The sequence below is a fragment of the Centruroides sculpturatus genome, unplaced genomic scaffold (genome assembly GCF_000671375.1).
Source record: "Centruroides sculpturatus isolate CEXI.00-Female unplaced genomic scaffold, Cexi_2.0 scaffold1348, whole genome shotgun sequence".
In the NCBI taxonomy this organism is placed as follows: Eukaryota; Metazoa; Arthropoda; class Arachnida; order Scorpiones; family Buthidae; genus Centruroides; species Centruroides sculpturatus.
Window position 1 is genome coordinate 188,489 of NW_019385580.1, and position 26,649 is coordinate 215,137.

At 30.7% G+C, this 26,649-nt stretch overlaps 1 protein-coding gene across 1 annotated transcript in view; it reads left to right on the forward strand.

The window, feature by feature from the left end:
- The window catches only part of LOC111640304 (serine/threonine-protein kinase B-raf-like), a 54,761-nt gene that overhangs the window by 23,497 nt on the left and 4,615 nt on the right, over positions 1-26,649 (forward strand). The window contains exons 7-14 of the mRNA XM_023386313.1: positions 4,628-4,838; positions 5,498-5,615; positions 9,734-9,912; positions 12,144-12,255; positions 16,290-16,374; positions 18,681-18,857; positions 19,187-19,233; positions 23,363-23,484. Of these exons, the coding sequence (XP_023242081.1) occupies positions 4,628-4,838; positions 5,498-5,615; positions 9,734-9,912; positions 12,144-12,255; positions 16,290-16,374; positions 18,681-18,857; positions 19,187-19,233; positions 23,363-23,484 (1,051 nt within the window). The remainder of the gene's footprint in view (positions 1-4,627; positions 4,839-5,497; positions 5,616-9,733; positions 9,913-12,143; positions 12,256-16,289; positions 16,375-18,680; positions 18,858-19,186; positions 19,234-23,362; positions 23,485-26,649) is intronic.

Below are 26,649 nucleotides of genomic sequence, written 5' to 3' on the forward strand. Positions count from 1 at the left end.
TGTCAACAAACAGTAACAGCAAGTTGGTGTGGCACCCAGGAAATTTGAAACATGGTAGCCAAAATTAGTGCTGATTGCCAGATGAATGAATGGGCATATTCAAAACCTCAGCATCACTCCAATGAGATGCTGCTGGAAGTGATGCAACTGCTGGTGTTTTCTACAGAATACAAATGCTGACTGCCAGGAATTTCGGGAGAGAAAAACAGTAAAAATGGCAAATTTTGTGTACTTCCACATTATGTTAAATTTATTTTTGAACTTATTTAATGAGAAACAGCGTAATGAAAATGAATGTTTCAAAAAGAGAAATAGGGATGAAGATTTTTTAAATTTTTGCAGGAGTTTTAAATAATCAAATCAATCCTAAGATTATGCTTTAACAACTAGAACAAATTATGTGATGTTGTATGTAAATATACTAGTATATTAAATATAACTTCTTCGTGCACACTGGGGTGTGTATAATAAACGTACTTACCCCTGCCTCCAACCGGTGTGTAGAAATACAAAAAAATAAATAACTTTGTAAAAACCAAATGTTTTCCGAACACCTTCCATGTCTTTCCTCAACTAAAACGGCTGGATTCCTTATTCTAAAACATTGTCACGCAATTTAAAAAAAAAAAAATTTAAATGATGATCCAGTTGTGCAATATCCACTGTGCATGCGTTGTATCTGTCATGTCCCCATCATTCAGAATCGCATTTACTCTTCTCTTACATGTCTGATGCACTATTTTTATTATGATCTTTACATGCCCTCGTGCATCCTCCTACACCAACCAAATCCTTAGTAATCGTTATGTAATAAAGCTTTCCAAGCTACAAAATTCTACCGCGCACACTACATCTACATGCATTAACTCCTTCTCAGGAGTTAATGCACGTAGATGTAGTGTGCGCCTTATATATTTTTATCGCTTCTAGCCATTTGAGGTGTTCCATGCGTTTTGTTTTGACTATTAACGATGCCCCTGTGAAGTCTATATTGATGCCTGGTTCTGACGCATAAATTGCGAGTGATGACATGGTGGCTCTGTTGTATTGTATATTTGCTTTGTGTTCCTTAATCCTGGTCCCCATCGAGCGTTTTGTTTATCCTATGTAGATCAAATCCCTACCGAATCTCTCACCAGCTTTGCTTTCAGGATCGCTTTTTCCAATTTACATGTGGGCACGTTAGCTTTATCAACTACAGGGTGAAATTGTTGGCCTTCTTTGTGTGTCTTCGCGAACGCTAATAATTTAGGTACTTCCGGGGTATCCATTGTGATGTTCTTTAGCTCTAGTTTCTTGGCTAATAATAATAACGCTAATAATTTAGGTACTTCCGGGGTATCCATTGTGATGTTCTTCAGCTCTAGTTTCTTGGCTAACTTTGAACTAGATAAGCTTTAACTCTAGAATGTAGTTTCTCCGCCCATCTAGGATGGAGAAACTACATTCTAGAGACATGTGAAAAAGGGCTACAGGAGTACATAGACGCAACACAATGCAATGAAGTGGACAATAGATGTATACTCATTTATCCACTCGAGAGGCACTTGATAATGAGTTAAACCACATTGAGAGGATTGCTAATATTCACGGCTACCACAATCTTATTCCAAAAATCTCGGACTGCCACAAAAGAATACTAATGAACCTCAACACACAGATGAGGGCACATGGATGCAACATGGATGCACATGGATGAATATAGACGTAGAAAGAATATCGATTACGTACAACCCGGCCTTGAGATCCATTTATGCATCTATCGCCAAAAAACGTAAGATTAACATTGCATACAGGAGAACCCCAACGATATATGGCATGTTACGTAATGGAAAAGACCCATGTGACCCGAGTAAATTGCCAGGTATATACCGAATCCTGGTGAGAAATTCGGTAGGGATTTGATCTACATAGGATAAACAAAACGCTCGATGGGGACCAGGATTAAGGAACACAAAGCAGATATACAATACAACAGAGCCACCATGTCACTCGCAATTTATGCGTCAGAACCAGGCATCAATATAGACTTCACAGGGGCATCGTTAATAGTCAAAACAAAACGCATGGAACACCTCAAATGGCTAGAAGCGATAAAAATATATAAGGCGCACACTACATCTACGTGCATTAACTCCTGAGAAGGAGTTAATGCATGTAGATGTAGTGTGCGCGGTAGAATTTTGTAGCTTGGAAAGCTTTATTACATAACGATTACTAAGGATTTGGTTGGACGAGGGCATGTAAAGATCATAATAAAAATAGTGCATCAGACATGTAAGAGAAGAGTAAATGCGATTCTGAATGATGGGGACATGACAGATACAATGCATGCACAGTGGATATCGCACAATTGGATCATCATTTAAATTTTTCCTGAGGAAGGATACGGAAGGTGTTCGGAAAACATTTGGTTTTTACAAAGTTGTTTATTTTTTGTATTTCTACACACCGGTTAGAGGCAGGGGTAAGTACGTTTTTTACTAGTATATTAAAATATTCTATTAATGTACTAATCAAATGTTAATTTATTTGGAGTTTATTCATCAACAAATAAATTAAATTCAAAATTATCAACACAAAATACAGTTTATATGAGCCTCATAGTGGCTGCCATCTTGTTTGTAGGTGTATTAAGAACCAAAAAAAAAGATGCTTGCAGTTTGCTGGAAGCAATCGGAAGTCATCTGAGATTTTGAATATGCTCATTGTCAACCTGTACCATATTATGAAAAAATTTCTTCAGAATTGTTTACAAACTTCACAAATTAAATATTAGATGTTTTTATTAAAAAAGAAAAATTTTTTTAACATAAGTACAAAACAATAGTCAATTCATGATTCTGATATTTAATTGGAATGGCATGGTTTAAAGCTTTCTATTAAGTTTATAGAATAGCTTTTGAGGTTGCAATACAGAGTTTATTCTTATGTCTTTGTTTCTGTTTCCTTGTTATGTTTCAAGAACTTTCATAAATGCCATTAACAGTAGCAATTTCACAGTAAACTAAGCTTGAAATTATAAGTTAATCAAATGATAATGCCATAACTTAGGTAATTAGATATATAGTTATAAAGTAATTTGGACTAAAGGTAAGCATATAAGGTTCCCTCTTGTATTAAATTTAGTAAATAAAATTAAAAGAATTAATCTAGAATACTTGGGAAGACAAGATTGATCTGGTATGGGAGCTTGAGCTTGCAACTTCTGCTTACTGTGAGTAAAGTTAAAAATAAAACTGTTCACAATTGCCGTCCATTCCAGTATGCCATAACACAATGAAAAGTTCAAAGAGTTCATATCTCCTGAACTTGTTCATCAAGAAGACATTTTACAACAGGCAAGCAGTTGGCTAGCAGTAACACTTTTCCCAGCGATTGTAGAATTCAGACAGCAAGACGGATCCAAATTTGAAACTCCTGCTTCCACATCAACTTTGTATAGTTGTTGTCTAGCCGACAGCTGACCAATCAGCAGCTTTGCTGGTCTCAGCGCTATCCCAGGTCTGCCTTGGTGGCCTGGTGTTCAGCTTCAACCATCTCTTCTCTGAGGGGCATGCATTACCAGTTCAAATTCAACCAATTGTGTTCTTCCACGATCTCTCATCAACACTGTGCATTTACATTGTAATTATGTTATCTGAATCTGTCTGATCTTTGCTTCCAGACTAATTCATTTAGAAGATATAATCATACATTATATTTTGGTTTAGTATTTTGTCTTCATTCAAGAAATAAAATTTATAGTAAATATTCTTGAATTATCAATTTATATAAAAAATTAGTTTCTTAAAAAAGGTTCCCTAACAGTGTAAATAATAGTGATAACTTTTCTCAAATACTTAAAAATGAAATAAAAAATTATCTTTAAAATGAATTATTTTGTCATTTAAATCAGTGTAACAACAATAATTGAAATATGCTAATTTCTCTGTCTTATAAGAGACAAGGGTCATTAAGGAGTTAAATTAATAACTGAATTCAACAAACCCAATATTAATAAAATCAAAACAAATAAGATAATATATTTTGATTAGAATAAGCCATTTGAACCATTGTAACAGTTAAAACAACATTTTAATGCATAAAATATGATGATAAAAGTTTACAAATTAAATTCTTTCTTAATTTAATAAGCATATTCCTTTTTGTTTTAAGTATCTGATTGCTTCTTGTTCTTTCTTTTGTTCTTTGGGAGTAAGCACAAAATTTATATGTAGAACTTATCACATTTTTTGATGAATAATATAGACTTTATTTGTACAAGGAAAAGGCATTTCAGGCTATTTTTCCCCTTTTTAAGTCCTTATTGTACAAATTGATAAAACTACAGAATAAATTACAATAAAAATTAACAGTTACTTATATCTTATTTGTAAAACTCGCAAAAAATAAGTTTATCAGAAATGATATTTAAAAGTGACTGTTTGAGTAACAAAGAAAAAACTTCGCAAATTTGTTGTTGAATCACACAACTTAGAAATTTTAGTCAAAATTGACTGGTAAATTTTGAAATTTATAATTGATTTTATTTAAAACGAATTCCGTTTTATATTTTTAAATATTCTAAATTATGTAAATAAAAGTTTTTATAACAAATTTAATAATGTTTTTTTTTTCTTTTCAGTTTATTAGCTTTAAATAATACATCATCTACTACAGGAGACTTACAACAAGCAACAGGTTTTCCTAATCATCTAAATCAATGTTTTTACCCTTCAACTTCTAATACTATTCCTCAACAAGTATCTCGACCTCATCCTCCACCTTTAGGTCAAAGAGAGAGATCAACCTCAGCTCCTAATGTTTGTTATAATCTAGTTGTGAATCCCTCAGAAGTAAGTACAAAGAATAAAGTATATCCACTTGTTGTTTTAGAAAGAGTAATAAATTAATGAAAGTGTTTCAGCTATATTTTATTCTTTTATGATAAGTACTTGAACACATTTTTATTAACATTTAAACTCTTCATGTATGTTATTTTGTGATTGACATTTTTCTTATTTTTAAAGTGAGATATTTATTTTGTAGAAATTAGATCTATCAATATGATATAGACCTTCTTAAGTTCTATGAAATGTAATGAAACTAATTATTTACAACATTTATTGTTGGTAAAATAAAATTGTTATATTATGTTATCAGTATTAAAAATTAAAATATAAATTTTAAATGTATAAATAAAGATGATATATTCACTTCTCTTCTCAAGTCTAAACCTGAATTTATGTATAAAAAATTAACAAAATTCAAAATGTCTTTAATTCACTTCTAATTATTTATATAAACAATAATAATTTGAATTCCACTAACTCTTAGAGTTTGATTAGAACTAAAAAATTTAAATGTTGGAGTAAGTTTGTTAAAATAACTATAAAATATTTACGAAAATAAAATAAAAGCAAAATCATATCAAAAATAATCTTGACATTTCAAGTGCGTTAGTTTTAAACTTACTGATGACTTTTTATTATTTAACTGCATTCATTATTTTCAGGAAGAATTTGCTTTAATTTTGTATAATACAAATATGAAAGATAGAAACACAGCATTGCATTCTTCTTCAAGAATGCTTAAGAGATTAGAGAAAACTGTTAAAGGATGCAAATTTGAAAGCGTTTGAACTTGTTGATTTTTTGTTCTATTTTATGTAAGACTCTATTAAAGTTAATATATTTTTCTTTATTTTAAATTTGTGAAATTTTTTCTCTTGTGTATTTTGTTTGCTTAGTATTTAATTGAGCTCAGAGCATTTGGAAAGTAAATACTGTCTGCAAATATTTCCGCTGCAGTATAAATTTACTCAAGCATACTGACTCTCCTTACGTATTGGCAAGCCACATACACCATTACAAGAACATGAGATCATGCTTATATATTTTTCTCTGTATTTTACAAGTTCAAGATAATTGAGCAGCCACTGACTATGAAATATGATCTATTTTATCAATCTGTGAGAACCGAGGGGATTAGTTGTCACCACTTACTGGCGGCTCTGTCAGAGGATGGCTTTATAGGAGGGCAAAATAAAATGAGTGGGGAGGTTAATTGGTAAGTTGACAGGTTTCCAAATGTATACACAGGTTGAACAAGAATAACACATTTAATAAACAACTATAAAATTGTACATATCAAAGGCGAAAGTGAAGAGTTACAAAATTTCTATTCTACGTCGCGATAATGATTTGTCTTTCATACAGAACATCTAATCTCTATTCTCTAAGTTAAATTAAGAGACGAGAGACCTCTAGGAGAGATACTTCTCAGAGAGAGAGTATACAGATAGATATCCAAAACAAAATAAAGTTCCTGATCCATAATATGGGTCATTGGTAAAAACGTTCCTGGATCATCACAGCAGTTATGGCAAGGTAGCGACGGATAGGGTGGCGGTATGGGTCAGTAGATATGGCAGTTGATGTCCGCGCTGTGGACTGCGTCCAAGCCCTCTTTATACTATTTTTGAGGGGGGTGAGAACTATGACATCATTAATGATTTATATGCACACCTGTTTGTGTGTTGATGTCCAGATCTAGCTAGTACGGACCACTGGCACAGAGAAATTTGTTTAATTTATTGATATTGGTGTCTAGAATATATGATTTTATAATATAAATTTCTATAGGTTTGATGGCTCTCATCCATAAATTAACATTCAGCTGACAATAATTTCTGTAAACTGATCAACAATCTAGATATTGTTTATATTAAACGTTGTGTTTGACTACGAATGAGGCAATTTATTGCTGTAACCACGTGTCACATGCAACCAAAGAGGGGATAGGAAACATCTCTTATTCCCATCTTGTTGATATTAACATCTATAGAATTACCTTTAAACAAATGGAGGAGATTTCTTTTATTGATGTACTAACGATTTTTTTCGAGGAGATTGTCTCGGTCATCGACCGCAGAAGTCCCCCTTTTTCCCTTTTCACCTAATCACGAGGTTTATTAGAGGGGTGATACTGTTCTAAAACAAAAGGGTTTTGGACCTTCACAAATCTTTTGAATGCAAGAATTGCAAAACATATGGACATTTATTGTCAGATTTGTGAGATCTAGTTGAAATGCCATGAGTGATAAAATGGTAAGAAAATATATCAGACAGTTCAACAAAAGTGTGAGATGTACATAAGGAAGCATGCAGAGACTGTCTGTCTGTGATTGATGCAAAAGTTTACAAGAACAGATGGTTTACAACTTCATTACTTTTTTGCATTTTTCTATAAATTTCATGGTTATTCACTAGAAAACTGTAACATTATTTCAGCTATCATAAGTCATGTTGGGTGCCAGAAATGCTTATCACTTTAGCAGATTATTAATGTGTTAACCTTTCTCATATGTTAGTGTGAGTAAAGTGATGAATTTTTGAGCACTATCATCACAGGTGATGACTATCGCACATCTTTGGAATTAAGACAGAAATCAGTTAAGTGGAGATAAATCTCATTGTTGAAAAGGCAGACAGGATAATGTGCACACAGTTTTTTAGTACAGCCTGCTTTTTGAATTCTTGTCTAATGACAAAAATAAACAGCAGCCTGTGCAAGACTGAAGAAATTATGCTGCTGTACAATCCAAAACAAAAGGCATAGTACACTTGTGGAGTTGTTTGAAGAATGGTTAGTCACTCAGTCTTATACTATTGCTCAGATTCATTGAGCAACAATATATGGCTGAGTATTGTACTAATATGTATAGGTAGGGAATTTTTTACTTGAATATAAGCAGACTATATACTTTATACTTTTTATATTGAAGATATTTTTCCTCATTCTATTTGCAAATTTTAAATAATTACAGACAGCCTTACAGCTTGGATGAGCATCAATTCTTTTAAAATTAATCAAATGCAATTTATAAGAATATAATTGAATATTAAATCAAAATAACAAAATCTAACTAAAATCCAAAATATGAAGTCAGAATAATGAAATACAATAAGTATTAATTATTATTAACACAAAATCAAAAATAACTAAATATCACATAATTGCATGCCAGTAAAATTTTTCATGATAACANCAATTTACAATATTTTAAATATATATTTTAAAAAATAAAATATAGGATTTTTCACTCAATTCATAATATAATAGACCTCGCTTTTCTGACTTAAATGGTTCCTGGAAAATCGTCACTATCGCAGAGCCGTCGTAAATCAAACTGTGACTTTTCGTAAGCTCATTACCATAAATTAAAGTTCTGTTTTCGTAAATAATTTGAACTACATAATATCATATAGAATTTCGGGACGAAAACTCAAATAACGAAGTCCAACAAAAGCCATAGATAAACCTCAACGCACGAAAGCCCATGTATATAAAAACCAAATTGAAGAAAACCACATACAGTATGTGATTTTATACAACATTAATATATCGCATTTAAGAGAAGTCCAACAATTTTTCCTGGCTGAGGAATGATAAAAAGACATGAGAACGATCTTCACTACTTGGCGTTTACACGATTTCTTATTTTCGATAACAGGATAAATCGGCACTGTACATTGTAGTTACCCGCAGACCATTGAATATTAGGCTAAAATATTGTTCTTATAATAAATTCGTTAGTTTTAACAGAATTACAGGTATTAGCGTGTGCGTTTATTGTAATTTCATCAAATTTTGTAGTATCTTTTTATACATACTGTATATGGTTTTAAAATTTAAAACAGTTCGTGTTCTTTAAATGAAATTAAATGTTACAACAGATAAAAAATTACCAAAAAGTTCGTTAATCGAAATTATTTTAAGTAATGTAACTCAATTAACTAACTTTTGGATCACTCTTACTTTTAATTTTCTGTACATTAAAACTAATATATACATATAAAATCACTAAACGACTCCTTATCGAATTTTATACTCCTTATTTATTACTTTAAAATTATTTATTAAAAACGAGAAAGAAAACATAATAAAACTTAAATTTGAATAACTCCTTATAAACAAAAATTATTCAAATTAAATTCCCAAAACTTAAAAATTTATAACTGTTTCTTCTTGTCCTTTTTTGATATTTGATATATTTCCTTAAAAAATGAAATGTTTAAAAAGTAAAACATAATGATGACTTATATAAAAGATCATTTTATTTTACTTTATTTTTTTATTTTTCTTTCCATCTTGGCAAAGAACGCAAACGTGTAAAAAAATCTATTTTTCAAGCCTAAAATTTTGAAAAATCTTGAAATTAAAATTCATTAATTTTGTGAACTCTACTTTCATCATTTTTTTAAATCTATTGATTATAAATCGGCGGTGGCTGTACAGTAGCTCTCGAACATTAACGATGTGAGTCGTTCCACATATCTGATCATTCAGAGATTTATATTGAAAAGCTTAGATAACATCATTATACCGTTTAAAAAAAGCTGATAAAAATATGTTAAAGAAGATAAATCAATGCTCATGCATTAAATAACTGACACCACCAAAGATGTGTTATTGTCGTGATACTATCAACATAAGAATGCTACGTTATATTACTACATCGTCGGCTCTGAAAGATATATAGCCTTTAAATGAGGTTCTCGAAACGTGTCTAATTGCTCACCTTGTTACAAATTTTGTTTAAAAAATATTTATGTATTTTGTTACTTGTCTGTATCTTTCGCATCGTCGGCTCTGAAAGATATATAGCCTTTAAATGAGGTTCTCGAAACGTGTCTAATTGCTCACCTTGTTACAAATTTACTTTAAAAAATATTTATGTATATATTAGGAATGCACGGATGTTTAGCTCTCCCTTTTGGTGGTCGTTCAACAAGAAGTTCCTCCACAACTGTACATAGTCCTAGTTCAAGCCCTACAAGAACACAGAGTGCACAAGGTTCTCCTACAAATACACACAAACCCTGGAGACCACGTGCTCGATCAGCTGATGAAAGTACAAGAAAAATTGTAAGAATTAATATAATTGTTTGAATAGCAAAAAATTTATTAAGCTTAAAATTAGTCTTTATTTTGTAAATATTCTGTAGTTTTACTTGACAAGTTTATTTGAATCTTGAATGTGTATTATGTAAGTTTTTAACTTGATTACATTTAAAATGTTTTTAGTATTAAAGTGTAATCTTCCTGTATAACTATATAATGAAAGTTGATGCAAATTCATAAGAATAAAATGTTCTGCAAACTCAAATGCAATAAGCAGATTAATTTTATTGTTAATAATGTTTGCTTAAAACAGTTTAATAATAGTACTGTTCCAATCATCCATATATCAAACTGAAACCAATAAGTGTTTGCAATAGTGATTATTCAAGTTTTTAGAACATCAGTATTCTAGATAAATACTGAATTTTATTGACATATGTTGAATATTGATATTTTTTTTTTATCAACGATGAATGTTGGTAATTCAATAATTGTGTTTATCAACTTTACTTTCTTCAACATAATAATTTGCCCAGCTGTCAGAAAATAACATTAAAATTGTGGAGGAGATTGTTTCAGTTCTCACAATTAGTACTATGCTAATAACCAATATATCAGACTAAAACCATTAAATTTTCAATATTAATATTGATATTTTAGATTTTAGAATGCTTATATTGATATTGTAAACATTTATTGGTTTCAGTTTGATATATTTGTTTCAATCTCCTCAGCAACAACCCCTTTTAGAATTTTAACACTAGTGCAATTTTCTGACTTCTAGTGAAATTTTTATGTTTAAAGAAATAAAGATGATTATTATAATTAACAAATATCAAATTATTAATATTCAACATTAAAATAAGTCTATTTTTTGGTATTTATCAATTATCAATATATTGAATGAATCTTTATCAACCCCATTATTGATATCAAAATTTTGGTTTAGTACAGCCTTATTAATTAATAGCTTACAAACAGTTTTTTTTTTACAATTTATAGTGCATATGATGTACAAATGATTTTAGTAATTTTCTTGTTATATAGCATTTCTAGTAAAAAATATTTTTAAGAAATATTTGCTACATTTATTAAATACAGGTAGCCCTCGGTTTACGCCGCAGTTCTGTTCCTACAAAAGCTGGCGCAAATCGAATCGGCGTAAAACGAACCCATATTTGCATTGAGGTATAGGGTTAGGTTCCACATAAGTGAAAAATACGCAAATAATTTTGTTTATTAATACAATATAATACAAAGTACAAATAAATTTTTAAAATGTATTTTATCACAAAATANGATACATCTGAGAAGTTATTACATAATTTTAAAAATATTATAAAATATATATAAACAAACAGCGCAGACGACATATACATCTTCATCTCGAGCGGACAAAGTAAGAAGTGATTAGCGACTTAGTGATGTACTGTACCCTTAATTGGCGGTAGTGTAATTATTTATTTTAATATTGTACTATACAGTACATCCCATTAGAGAGCGTTCAGAAATTTTTCAACAGGGATGTTCACATCTTTTCAGTTAGGCCTCCTGCTGTATTTCTGAGAGGAAACAAAAATAATGTGACTGGTATTTACTGATCATTGGATAGAACAACAAAATTGATAGGGTAAGAATGGAAATCAATATTTAATTACAGTAAAATTATATAATAATGAATTTTACATTTCCAAGTGTGTTATAAGTTACAAACAGCTCCTAAGACACGAAAAAGTGAACAGAATCGAATACCATTAACAACTGATGTTTTGAGCATTGATTTATTGCTGATTAGTTCTCTGTCATTTACAGTACGGAAAATAAATGTACTTATAAGCATTAAGAATGTTCTCGTCAGAAAAGGAAATTTCGAATAAGCTCAATAATGGAATGCCAAAGATCAAATTAAATTCCCAAAACTTAAAAATTTATAACTGTTTCTTCTTGTCCTTTTTTGATATTTGATATATTTCCTTAAAAAATGAAATGTTTAAAAAGTAAAACANTTTGTTTTAACGAATGTATAATGTCACGGCTCGGTAAATATGTCAACATTGAAACGAAAATCAGTCTGGCATAGGGAAAATCGGGGAATTACACAGCAAAATCGCGAGTTGTGCAGTGGCGTAAATTGAACTGGCGTAAACCGAGGGCTACCTGTACTTTATTCAGTTATCTGTGAAAGTTGTGTATATTATCAAATCTGGATTATATTGAATTAATTCTTATGGATTTAACTATTATTTAAATTTCAGAAACCAACAAGGGAGAGTATTGAAGATTGGGAAATTCCTGAAGATGAAATTCAAACGGGTCATAGAATTGGCGCAGGTTCATTTGGAACTGTATATAAAGGACATTGGCATGGTAACAATTATTAGATATTAGATAGGCTAGTTTCATTTTAATAAATTATAAGCACCAGGTATTGATCTGGTGCTACTAGTTTCATATGAATAAAACCATCTAATAACAGCTCTTTATCTGAGTCATACAGGATTGTAATAAAAGAGCTGTTGTTAGATATTTTGTTCTTTAGATAATGATTTGTAATATAAAATGCATATAACTCTCTCTAGTAATATAAGAAATTTTGTTATATCATTACAATACTGTGTATGCGGTTCCTACAAACCTGGAAAGTCAGGAATTTTTGTTAGCATTTGGAAAAAGTCATAAAAAGACAGTGAAATTTGCCTTCTTGGTTGCCTTGTTGATTTCATTTGCTGACACTACAGCTGACCATAGAGATAGATATATATACAGTTGACTCTCCATAAAATGAACACTGATAAAGTAAATTCTGGTGTTTAAGTGAATTTTGTTATTGCTCTGGCCAAAAACCATTGTCACAACATTAATTTTCACTTGATAAAGCAAACAAAAATTTTATCAGAATTTGTTAAAACTAAACTGTAAATAAATTTAAAAAATTAAGATTTTAAAGATATATCAAATGAGCTAATTTTAATAGCAGGCATGCAGATTATATCCAGTCATGTGAGCAAAATTCAGGGGAAATTAAAGTAGTCTCAGGGAAATTTGCAGTAGAAAAATAAAAAATATGACAATAGCTGCAAAAATCTGTATCTCTGTTGTTTCTGTAGACATTCATTGGGAAAACTTGCCAAAATGCAGAGTTCTTGTAAAATTGAAATTGTAATGTTTACTTCAGTGGCATAGTACCATTGAAGATATGGAAGATATATATGCACCCTGATTATTGATCTGATAATCTTATTAATTAATTAATTAATATACTTGTTCATAGTCCATGGATTTTTTGTAAAAAAAAAGCTTTCAGGAGGATTTTAATTTACTAACTCTACTGAATAAACTTTCCACTTGACTGTATATTTTAAAAGTACACTCATTACCTAAAAATAGGCTAGCCTAAGGCCTTGCATCACATATACATGAGCAAAACTAGTTAACAGTTTATCTTGAAATTCCTTGGTGATTAATAGTGAATTATCTGTTCGTATTTGACTTAGTGTTAGTAAACTATTTGTAAATAAATAATTCTGAAGTCATTCATTCAATTTTATCTAGTATTCTTTTGTTTAAAAAAATTTCAATAAATATCTCTAAATTTAATAATTTTTTTCTAGGGACTACTACTTCAGAACCTTATGTACCAGGGGGCAGCCACCCCCAGACTTGTAGAAGCTTTTCACAATCTATATATATATAGAAATTTTCCTGATTTTATTTTGTTAGTTCTCTATATCTTTGCATTCATGAAAAATTACATGATGCCTTTGGTTTACTTTTTTTTAAAAGTTAGATTAAATTAATTCATGAATCCATGATCTTTTTTAGTAATATGAAAATATAATAATTTACTTTTACAAATATATATATATANGAAATCAAAGGACACGATTTAAACTTTATATACATATTAACATATATATATATATATATGTTAGGATTATTAAATATGTTTAAATACAGTTTTAGTTTTCAGTTGACAATTTATATATATTCTATATTCAAAAATATGATGTAATCTGATGAACTTTTTACATTCAATATAGCACAAGAAATGAATATTAAGTTATCAGTTTAATTTCTTTAAAAATAAAAAACTCAGAATAATGTTAAAAGTAAGTAAATAAAATAAGTTGATTTCTTCAGCTAAAATCTAAATAATGTTATCTATGACTTTCGCTGTATGAAATATTTAAAAGATAGTAGAAGATTATAATGTATTTCCAACACTATAAATTAGTGTACTTTTCATTTCTAGTTTTAAACGATTTATATATAAAAAGACTATATTAAAAATGCAAAATACTGATATACAAAAATGTTAATTATAAAATAAGATATAGTTGTTGTTTGAATAAATAAAATATATTCATGTGCAAGACATGAATTTATGCATCATTTGTTAATACAAGGGGAGTTAAATATTTTGGCTCATTAGTGTCTTCATGTAGTTATCTTAATTCACTATTTAAGTATTTTAAATTTAATTAATCTTCAGACAATCTGCACAAAACAGAACATTTCAAAGAAAAAAAAAAAACAATCTGACATTTTGTTGATAATGTTTCATTCATAAAGCTGACCTCTGGCAATTAGTGACAGAATGATCTGTAAACAAACTGACACACTAATTTGGTGTGATGGGGAAAATATAGTTTCACATTTCTTTCTTAATTTCTGTAAAAATAAACTGGCTTATTAACTTTTTTTATATTTTCTGAACTGGGGAGATCAATGATAATTGATCAAAATCATTATTTTTTTGATGTTCTGGGAATTGGAAGATATTTTCTATTATGATGTGACGGGTCAGTACCTCTTCAATGTCAAGTCTGTAAAGTAGACCGTAAGGTGACTTTTGGACAAACCCTTTCCTTTCTCCCTTTTAGTTAGAACATGTTCTAACTAAAAAGGGAGAAAGGAAAAATTGTTTGATTAGGAACAAATCGAACAGTCAACCGTTGTGTACGTCACTACTAACACTGTATTTGGCAACAATAGCATGATGTGAATCAATTATCTATTGTCGTGAGTCTGACAAATTTATAGTACAAATATTTTTTGTATTTTGGTTTAATAAAGCATTAAAATAGGTACCTAACTATTATTTTTTACCTACTTATTTATTTACCTATGTATTACATATTTTATGTTGTTTTCGAAACCGTGTTTTGCGAATATATTGGACTTTGAACTCACATGAGTTATAAATAAACACTTGGCTTTATTTCCATCATTTTAGTTGATACGTGACAATAGCACGTTTCGGGCATAAAGCCCCTCATTAATCAACTAAAAAATATATATACAATTTTTAAAACATTACATAAAATATTTTATAAAACAGAATTAGAATAACGTATGTTTTTTACCATATTCATTTTTAATCTGTTATACATACAAGGTCTTAATTGGTGTACACAACTTATTTTACAATAAGTGGAGTAATTTCATTAAAAATTTTTTATAAATGATTTTCTTATATATTTTTGACAGTATCCAGGGTTCATAGACATAACTACGTATTATAAATCTTAAAATAGAAATAGATGTTTTTTACATTATTCCTTTTTAACCGTACCTGCGTTACATACTGCATTGCAGTGTTGTATCAGATCATTTATAAAAAATTTTTAATGAAATTACTCCACTTATTGTAAAATAAGTTGTGTACGCCAATTAAGACCTTGTATGTATAACAGATTAAAAATGAATATGGTAAGAAACATACGTTATTCTAATTCTGTTTTATAAAATATTTTATGTAATGTTTTAAAAATTGTATATATATTTTTTAGTTGACTGATGAGGGGCTTTATGCCCGAAACGTGTTGTTGTCACGTATCAACTAAAATGATGGAAATAAAGCCAAGTGTTTATTTATAACTCATGTGAGTTCGAAGTCCACTACATATTTTATTTTAGAATTTATTATTAGTTTGTTTAATTGGGCCAAAATGGATTAGTCCCAGTGTGTCCCTATTAAGCCGAATCGACTATACATCTAATCAGTTTAGTTATTTGTGTGTGCGGTGAATCAGATAAAATTTATATCTATATAGCTAATTTGTTTATAATGGAATAAAATGTATTTATATATACAATCAAACCTTGATATAACACCCTTGTAAAGCATTAATGAATACTTGTGAACATACCTACTTAATATCTATGAGTCACTAAATGTATGAATTTTTATTGAAAATGACATTATCACCAAATTGTGATTTCCAACTTTCCTGCTCAAACTTATAAGGAGAAATAAGAGTTGTGTGTAGTAAAGTACTTCAATTTAGTACCACACTTAATTTAATGCCATTTTCGTGAACAAATAAGTCATGCTAAATTGAGGTTTGATTGTATTATTTTTCATTATAATTGTAAACTAAAAATATTTAAATTTTTAGGACCTGTAGCATTAAAAAAATTGAACGTAACGAATCCCACTCCAGCTCAATTAGAGGCTTTTAAAAATGAAGTTGCAGTGCTTAGGTAAATACAATTTTGTATTATGTAAAAGTATGAGTAAATATTGATCTTATTTAATAAATTAAGTCAGTGTTTTATGAACAATATAGTTTAGACCAGTGTTCTCAAAAACGTTTTTGATTGTTGACTTCTTCAAGGATTCCTCAATATTTTATCCCCTCAATCATGTAGTAGGAAAAAAGTGATGTTAATTCTCTTGCTAGTCATTACCTTGTTGAGTTGAGAGAGTGCAATAGTTACAATGAACCATAGAGTGATGCCAGTGGGAGCATACACTTCTAGTAGAGTCACCCATACCAGTAAGATCTATGGGGAGAAATAAAGCAAAGAGTAGCCTACAAGCAGTGCCTGACCAAAGTGGGCAGCTGCTAACCAGCATCTATTTTCTTTGTTAGGATTGGCTGATTTTTAAATATCTGACTTTAGGTATATTCAAACATACTCACTTCTCTCTGAAGTAAACAAGAATGTAGTTACGTCACAGCATGATACTGATTTGGACATTGTACTTGTTAACAAGGTTTGTTTTTGTAGGTTAGAGAGAGATTAACATTTGAAAAATGTGTGACGATCTTCCTTGGTCACCAGTTATAAACACTACTCAAGTATGGCTATTGTATCTCAAACACATTCATTGCCCCTTCCACACTTACATACACAATGGACGACACATGCCAGCCCCAGCCTAGCCAATGTACTTCAGCAGAAATCAAGTCACTGACCATCACAACTGGAAAATTTACCAACAGATGAAGCAGACTTGAGAAATGAATCAGTTCATCATCCATAATTACTATATTATCACAAAACTCAAAACATACATATTACATGGTAAATTCATACAAAAAATAACCCCATTTTACTGTTACAGAGCAAAGAGTTGTAGATCAAAAAGGAGCAGTTATAGACAACAACCTTATTCTACAAGTAACACGTGAACATATCAAGTTGTACATACAACACATCAACACACAAAAACTAGATCACACAGTAGACCAGACACTCAATGATAGTATTCAACAGCATAGAAACATACACTAATATAAGTTACAATCAGTGACATTATAGACACAAATTAATTAAGACACTCAAATTTATTTTAAGAAGCACTTGCTAAATAGACCCCACAGAGAGACTACAGATACCCAAAATACACACATTGAACCAGAACATGTCAACACTTTCAGAGATACATACATTAGTTTATTCTGGTGTAGTCTTTGTAGTTACATACCATGGTCATGAAGTACAATCATAAACAGACAAGTCCAAAAGAGAAGACTAGAAACACAAATAAATAAGATTAATCAATAATAAGGCAGTCTGACAAAATACATAAAAAAAACTTAATACCTGGTTTAATGAAAGAGGTTAGGAAAATATTCAGGAAAATTAAAACACATAACATGAATAACACAATATACACATATAGGAATGTATGGACACGCTCAAACAAAAACTTGCATCTAAGTCACAAAAACTGAAATGTTACAAAGCCATGTGCTATAAACAACAAAATAAATTATTCACAAAAAAATGACAGACAATTACATATGACACCACACAATTCAGCATGATGACACTAATAGCTCACAGACTATTGGTCTGCTTTTGGACCACTACATTCACACAAAAACAAAACATGCTGGATCAAAAAAGAAAACATGCACAATACACCACTGATGCCCTGTATTGAAATAAACATATGTGACATGTAGCATGCAGTACAAAAAACACACAAGTAAGAGCCTAGTGCAGACAACAATCACAATTTCTGGAGGTTTTTTAGGTACTTTGTGTAATATAATGTTGAGTTTGCTTCATCTGTAACAACATGCTCTTATATTTTCAGAAATACAGTATAGCTAAATGTTCTTTTTCCATAAATGAGATTAATTTCTGTTAATTTCATTTTTATTAACTATGGAATTCTTCTCTTAGATTAGACGATTTTTAATATAAAAAATTCTAAAGGAACTTGCAATCCATCTGATAAGTGTAAAAAAAATATTACCATATTTTAGTACCATTTTTCTAATGATGTGCTTTTAAATCAGTATAAATATCTGGAATTTAATCTTAATAATTTAGATAATTTTAAAAATGTATTGTTTTTGGATTTAAATTCAAGAATAGTTTGCTAAAAATCTCTGTACATTATACGCCTGATGATGAATTATACTAGACAATTTAAATTGTGTTTTTATTGACTGTTAGTTTTAATTAGAAAATAATTAATTTTAATATAATTTTAAAATAAATTACTAAAATTATTTAATCAAATATTAAATTAGTAACTTTAATTTCAGGAAGACTAGACATGTTAATATACTGTTATTCATGGGTTATGTTTCCAAGCCTCAGTTGACTATAGTAACGCAATGGTGTGAAGGATCAACTTTATATAAACATATTCATGTTTTAGAAAGCCGATTTGAAATGTTTGATTTGATTGATATTGCTCGACAAACAGCTCAAGGAATGGAGTAAGTAAAAATGTGTAGTAGATATACGTTTACAGTGAAAATTACAAATTGAAAATATATGTTGAGTTAGTATATATAACATTTATAATTTTTTATAATTTACATTAAAACAATATGTTACTTTACTATATTATTTTGTAAGTAATGATGATTATGAATACTGTTATATATCAATACATAACATAATAATAATTGTTGTAAGTAATAGTAGTAAGAAAAATTGGAAATTTCAATATCATTCTATTTGAATTTTCTGTTGAAATTTTTTATTGTGATTTATAAAAAGTATTAATATTATTTATTTAGTTAATAATTATAATTTTTTGCAGCTATCTTCATGCAAAGAACATAATTCATCGTGATTTAAAATCAAACAGTATCCTTTTTAATACTTTTATAACTTTTTTTATTAAGTAAAATTGCAATTTTAATTTATTTAAATAATTTCATATAATTGTTAATGTATTATTTGTTATTGCAACATTCTTTTTTATGAGGTCAATAGTTATTTTGTCTTTTTAAAATTAATTAATTGTTCTAGGTATATTAATATTCTAATATAGGGTTTGAAGTATTTTTAATATAATTAAAATTTTGATACATTTTAATTATTTAATTTCCAGTATTATTTATTACATTAAACGAAATAAAATGTGTGTGTTTGTTTGTTTGTATTCTGTGTAATCTTAAAAGGAAATTGTAAAAATATTAATTTAATCTTGAAATACAGGGTGTTTCTTTTTTAAATTGATGGTACTCAGAGACATCTGTAGAGCAATCTAACAGCCAGACTGTCGCCAAATTTGGGAGAATGACTAAGGACGAAATGGGAAAGAGATTCTGTGAAGGAAAAAAGTAATGCCTAAATTTGCCAGTAGGGGTGGATTTGGCACTGTTGTAGCAAAACAGTAAGAATTTGCATAAAACCCAGTTGTAATTAACAAACACACAGATGAATAATCAGACAGAGGTTTCAGTGCAATAATGAAAGTTTAATTAATCAGCAAATAACCTTTTTCCTCTTTCAATGTGACCACCGTCCTGATGGACAACACATTGCATCCTGAACATTGTGTTCTCTACGGCCGAACATAACATGTCCGCAGGAATGTTCATCACAGTTCGAGAAATGTTGTCCTTCAAGGTCATCAAGTCGGGGACACCACCAAGATACCTTGGACTTTAAGTAACCCCACAGGAAAAAGTCACATGGGGTTAGATCCGGGGTTAGAACCTTCAACAAGTGCAATCGCAACATCACTAACTGTCTGTGCAGACACAGGCTTTTGCCCTCTACCAGGCCGAACTGCTAAGAATCCTGTCTCTTCAAATTTCTTTATCAAGTCTTTCAATGCATTAATTGATAGAGGACCTCTGTGCAGGTTGTTACGGGTTCTTAACTCACTAAGAGCACCTGGTGTGCTCGATTGGTTAAGATAATAAAGTTTCACAAGCAACGCATGCTGAGGTAATGAAAGATGCATGTTGAACTCTGCTGAATTCTGGAATGCACTTTGGACTTTTGTCCTTGTCTTTTAAGCTCAAATTAGGTGGTGCTGCTGTCGACCATGTCATTGTGAATTTGGATTTTGAGGTGTTACCAGCGCGTTATGCAAATTCTTAGTTGTTTCACTTCAGCAGTGCCAAATCCACTTCTACTGGCGAATTTAGGTACTACTATTTTTTTTCACAGAATCTCTTTCCCATGTCGTTCTTAGTCACTCTCCCAAATTTGGCGATAGTCCAGCTGTTAGATGTCTCTGAGTACCATCAGTTTAAAAAAAACACCCTGTATATTGTAAGGTTTTGCTTTTCGAAAAAACTAATTAATTTTAGAAAACTTGTTTTCAATATAACAATATACAGTATTTTTATACAATATAACTAAAGTAATTAGTTTTGGTTTCATTTTATTAACAAAAAGTCAAATATTCAACCTGAAACTGTATTAAAATGACTTGTCATAAATTACTAANTAGTCCAGCTGTTAGATGTCTCTGAGTACCATCAGTTTAAAAAAAACACCCTGTATATTGTAAGGTTTTGCTTTTCGAAAAAACTAATTAATTTTAGAAAACTTGTTTTCAATATAACAATATACAGTATTTTTATACAATATAACTAAAGTAATTAGTTTTGGTTTCATTTTATTAACAAAAAGTCAAATATTCAACCTGAAACTGTATTAAAATGACTTGTCATAAATTACTAATGTTGCAACGAATAGTATATTCGGCCTCAGGCTGAATAGCAGAATATTTGGCCAAACTAAACTTGATTAACACATGTACAAAAATTGGTTTGCAAACCGCATTATGGCAAGGACCCTGCTTTCTATTCGCCTGCTGTCACTACGCTTCGCCAATCACGTTAATTCTTGACAGTTGTAGTGGACAGACAATAGCGTCACGGCAGTATGTGATAAATGGTGATATCAAATGTGGATAACAATGAAAATGACCTACATGTGTAAATAACGGAAAAAGAGTAGAGAAGGACCACAAAGTGAAAATGTGAAAATAAATATGAAATTGAGTTGATAACATAATCGAACAAGTCGAGGCACCTTATTGGCACAAAATTTGCGGCCATCAATGCCAAACAATTGTTTTTATAGACTTCGGAAAGCTAAATGCTTGTAATGAAAGTCACTTAGTGTGCACGGGCGAAAGCCTGGGGCCATTCGGGCTACCATGCTCTCTGCATCTGTGAAATCATAACTGTGACTTATACGGACATCCTATCTGTCTCTTTTATCTGTTATCACCAGGCTATGAGTCACGTAATTGTAATATTGGAAATCTACGACGGAAAAGTGACGAATCGAAAGTATCGTGAGCGCGTATTATGACGTATGCATAGTCATATGTGGACTAGAGTGATAGAGGAAAGAGAAAGGGAAGAGCAAAGACGAGCGCTTTAAAAGAAGAATAAGTAGGGTCAGACCCTCAGATGTGCGATGATTCTCGAACGAATAGGTGTGTACATGTACTGATCTTTGTAATTATAAATTGTGAATACATGTGACTAATATTATTTTCTTTTTTATTTTGTGCATGTTATAAGTTATAAATAAATATAAACAAACAACACTAGCCCTATAACATTAAATCTAAATACCAAAATGATTAATTTACTGTGTTTTTGTTATTTCTTTGTAAAGTAGTAACCTTTTAGCACAGCGGGGACAAAGGGGGTACGGCTTTGTTAATTGTACCCACCTGCAGTGAGACGGTAGTACAATTGTCATATTGTAAACGAACGAACGTAAACAAGTGGCGGACGTTTGTGTGAGCTGCACTCTTGTCGGATGACGGCGGACCTGAGTGTAAGCTGTTCGGGCAAAGAAAAGGGATTGTGATTGGTCGGAAGTCCCCGTCCAAAAACCCTTAAATTGCGGGCCGAACGAGAGGAAAGGAGAGAAGGGCAAGAGACTGGTACACGGTAGTCTCAGGCACTTGGGAAGCCCGCTGAGCGTAAAGAGAGAGTGTTCTCCTCTGTTAATCTTCTCAGGGACGGGTTAGTGCTGAGACCGGACCGACCGTGCAGTTGAGCCGACTCCGAAAGCTGACTGAGGTCTCTCCCAAGAGTATTAGTTTCCAGACGCCAATCTGGCACGTGAATTCACCACGCATGATCTTCCTGTACATATGCTACGTTTATAACTTGTACAACTGTAAATAAACTATATATATATATATTCAATTTGAGTGTGGAGGTGTACTTTCCGACGAACCTGATTCACTACATCGAGTCGTGATATACAAGAAACCAACTCAACGAGGCGGAGTTGGAAAGGAACATTTTTCAATAAGATCTTCACTTTCTTACTCCTGTTTTTAGGTATTCGGTATTTGGCCAAATAGCAAAAAATAGGTTGAATACTGAATAGTAACCGAATATTTGTTACATCACTATAAATTACCCATATCTCCAGTCACTATCGACACTCTCCAAAAACTTTGTTTTGAGATGTTAGAGCATTCTCTCTATAGTCCTGATCTTGCTCCATCAGACTATCACCTTTTTAATCCCCTAAAAGAATGCTATGGGTATGAAGTTTTACATCTGATGATGATGATGATAAGACAGCAGTGCATTCATGGTTTGCAGCTCAACTGAAAACATTTTTCAATGAAGGAATAAGAAAACTTGTGGACAGATGGATAAAATGTATTGAAAAGCAGGGTGATTATGTCAGGAAATGATACATTTGACTTGCTGAAGGTTGATTACAATAAATTATACAGCCAAAGTGTGGATAATTTTTTACTTACCCTTATAACATATTGACAATGAATTATTAGTTTTAAAATATATAGCTGTTTTTGTTGCTGCTGCTACTATTTTTAAATTAGACAATGTAACATTTTCTAATTATATAGATGATTTTTAGATGACTATTATATAGACGATTTTAAAACTAGGATTCAGAATATATCATTGTTTAATTATAGTAGATTTATTTTTTTATCATATTTGTATTTAACTTTAACAAAAAATAGACATTTTTCTTCATGAAGACTTAACGTCAGTAAAAATTGGAGATTTTGGATTAGCAACTGTAAAAACACGATGGAGTGGATCACATCAGTTCAATCAACCTAGTGGTTCCATATTATGGATGGTAATTTTACATATAGTTTGTTAAAAGATTCATAAAAATTTTAAAATGTTTGGTTATTAATTAGATGTAATTACAAATCTTTCATGAAGATTTCAGATGATTAAGTTTATTATTGTATTGTATTTAAATTATTCAACGTTTCTTCATTTACATTCCATCTAGTCTATATATCTAGTATTCACTTTTTAAAACTTTCTATATTTAAGATTTTTGAAATATTTTTATTGTTATGTTTTACATAAAATCCTTTCATATTTTTTTTAAAATTTTTTCTTAATTGATTTTTTTTAATTCTTTTTTTACATCTGCCATTCTTTTCACACACTACATAAATAAATCAATATATTTTATATCAATTGCTTTTATCCATATCCTTACTTTGTATATCATCATTATCTTTAATAATTTTAAGCAAAACATCTTATAATCTTTTAATAATAATTGTCCATTATCCTAATTTATATATTTTTGTCTGATGTTGTATCATATAATGATATATTGTCTGTGTTAAATATTGATTTCACTTACAAAACATTACTATATAAATTTAAGTATGAAAAAAAAAGAGGAAATTTAAACAACTGTTTCTCAGTTAGGTCTTTTTGACTGATTGTCAGCACTTCAGAACAAAAGTTACGATAAGTCTAACAGCTAGGTTTGATTGTGCATTTACTTTGTTTCCTAATTTTGTTTTATAATTTCTCATCAATAAGTCTGTATATACTTTGATTTTTTTCTCTTTATATGAATTCTGAATATTAATTTTGAGCACCCATAATTTGATACCACTTTATATATATATATATACTTCTAAATTTACATTTCTGTAAAAAATTATAATTATTTAATTAAGAATAAACAAATATATGTTCACATGATATTGTTTTACTTACAGAAGTCTTCTATTCTTTGGTTTAGTGCCTTGGTTTGAAATTTCAAGTTGGATTAACATTTTCCAGTGTATATTGATATGAATGTGAATTTCATAAATTTATGTGAGAACCTCGCATGAAAAAAATACTAGAAGCCAGGATGCAATTTCTTGCGGTTCTAGTCAATAACCATTCCATTTCGTCAAAGAAGAAATATTACAGTTGTTAATATTTTGATCTTTGTATATTAAGTATACAGAAACTTTGCCAGCATGAAAGTGTACAGCAATCAGTTAAAATGTGAATTGGTCTTTCCCACGTTCCCACAGATTTGCAAGAATTGACTCAGCACTACTGTGATTGGATATTCTTAACTGTGTAGCATTAATGTACTCCTCTCCTCTTTCATGCACTTTGTTTCATCTACATTTGTATTCATCTGTTTCTGTAATTACTTGTATGAATAAAGCAACAGTGAATTTGATTGCTTTATCTTTCATGAGTAATAAATAAATCACAGTGAAGATAGTTAAATTTATTTATATACCTTGTTTTAAATGCTGGACAATTGTTGACCCATGCTGAAAAATCTTTCCTCTGATTTCATTGTAAATTTGTCATGTGGGAATAAACATTTCTGGATATCTCTTGTTTTTGGTTTTTGTTTATGCATGCTATATTAATATTTTTACTGCTTGTGTTACATACATGTACAGTACATAAAACATAAAATGAAACAAATGTATTTATTAAAGTTTTATATAAAAATATTTGTTTGTGAAATATTTTTAAAAAGTAAACATGCATCTAAATAAGTACGCAACTCTAAATTAAATATCTCAAAAGTTTAGACTCATGATGGACATGCATAAATTAACATCATTTTTTCATTTCATATTATTTAAGTAGAGTAATTTAAGGGAGCTTAAGATTTTTTAAAACTTTGTCCTGTGGGCACTAAGAGGGCTTTTTTCTACACAAGCCCATTGTGGGGTCAACTAGGTGGTGAGCGATGGGGCCGAATATATCCGGATGGAGCCCCCATAAAATTTCAATCCCGGGTCTGAGAGCGGTAGCCGCTCGGTCATCCGGCTGTCCGCCTTTTTTATCAATGTACATTTTTATGATTGTCACATCGCCGAAAGGAAATTTTTATAGTGTTTTGCTTATTGAGACGGAAAAATAGCTTCTGATAAGCCGGCTCCACCGTTAAGCTCCTTTGGTGTTCAACAAGGACAAAATATGAAGACATTAGTATTTCTTAAGATCTTATTTCGTCCTTTGGTAAGTCCCATAACCAATTTTTTAAATATATTGGGTAGGCTTGAAGTGGCACTAAACTGGCTGTAAAAGTTTAAAAGAAAGGACGATATACAGATTAATTAGATCCTGTTTCATTTGCTTATACAAACATTTAGATTAAATGAACTAAATATAAGGATGACAGTACAGTAAAACCCCGGTTAACGAACGTAATCCGTTCCACGAGTCCGTTCATTAATTGAAGCAATTTTTCCCATAGAAATTAATGCAAATACAATTAATCCGTTCTAGCCGTCAGTATTTTTGTAATTTTATTTGTAAAATGGGTTTTCTTTGATGAAAATATAACAAAACGTAGTATCTATCATTACAGCAACAAATATGTAAACTTTAATAAAGTAGCACTGTATATACCTTTGTTTCTACGGAGCTTAATGCTTGGAAGAGGAATCCCCCTCCATAAAAATATCGGGTAGCACTGCATCGGGAGTTTCTTCGAGTCGAGGTCTCTTTTGATAAGGAACAAGAAAGTGGTCTAAAGTTGATTGTCTTGCTCTCTTAATCAAAATTTTTCTAAAATGCGCTAGCACAGTGTCGTTCATTAAATTAATGACCCTATTAGCCACAACTTTGTTAGGATGGTGCTTCTCGATAAATTCCTGCACATCATTCCATTTTCTGCAAATTTCCTTGATCTCAGCACTAGTGATTTCTTCCCTAGCCTCTTCCTCTGACGAATGCTTTTCTTCTAAGACTTTCATCTGTTCTTCCTGCATGGCAACCAGCTCTTCTGTCGTTAGTTCATTTTGATGGTCTTTCAGCAACTCCTCCATGTCTGCATCATCTACCTCTACTCTCAAACTCTTGCCAATGGACACGATTTCATGCACTACATCAGGAGAGCTCTCTTCTTCAAATTCCTGAAAGTTTCGCTCTGGGACACAAGTTGGCCAAAGTTTCCTCCAGGCCGATTGCAAAGTGCGGTGAGAGACCTCACTCCAGGCTTTGTCAATAAGGTTGATACAATGCA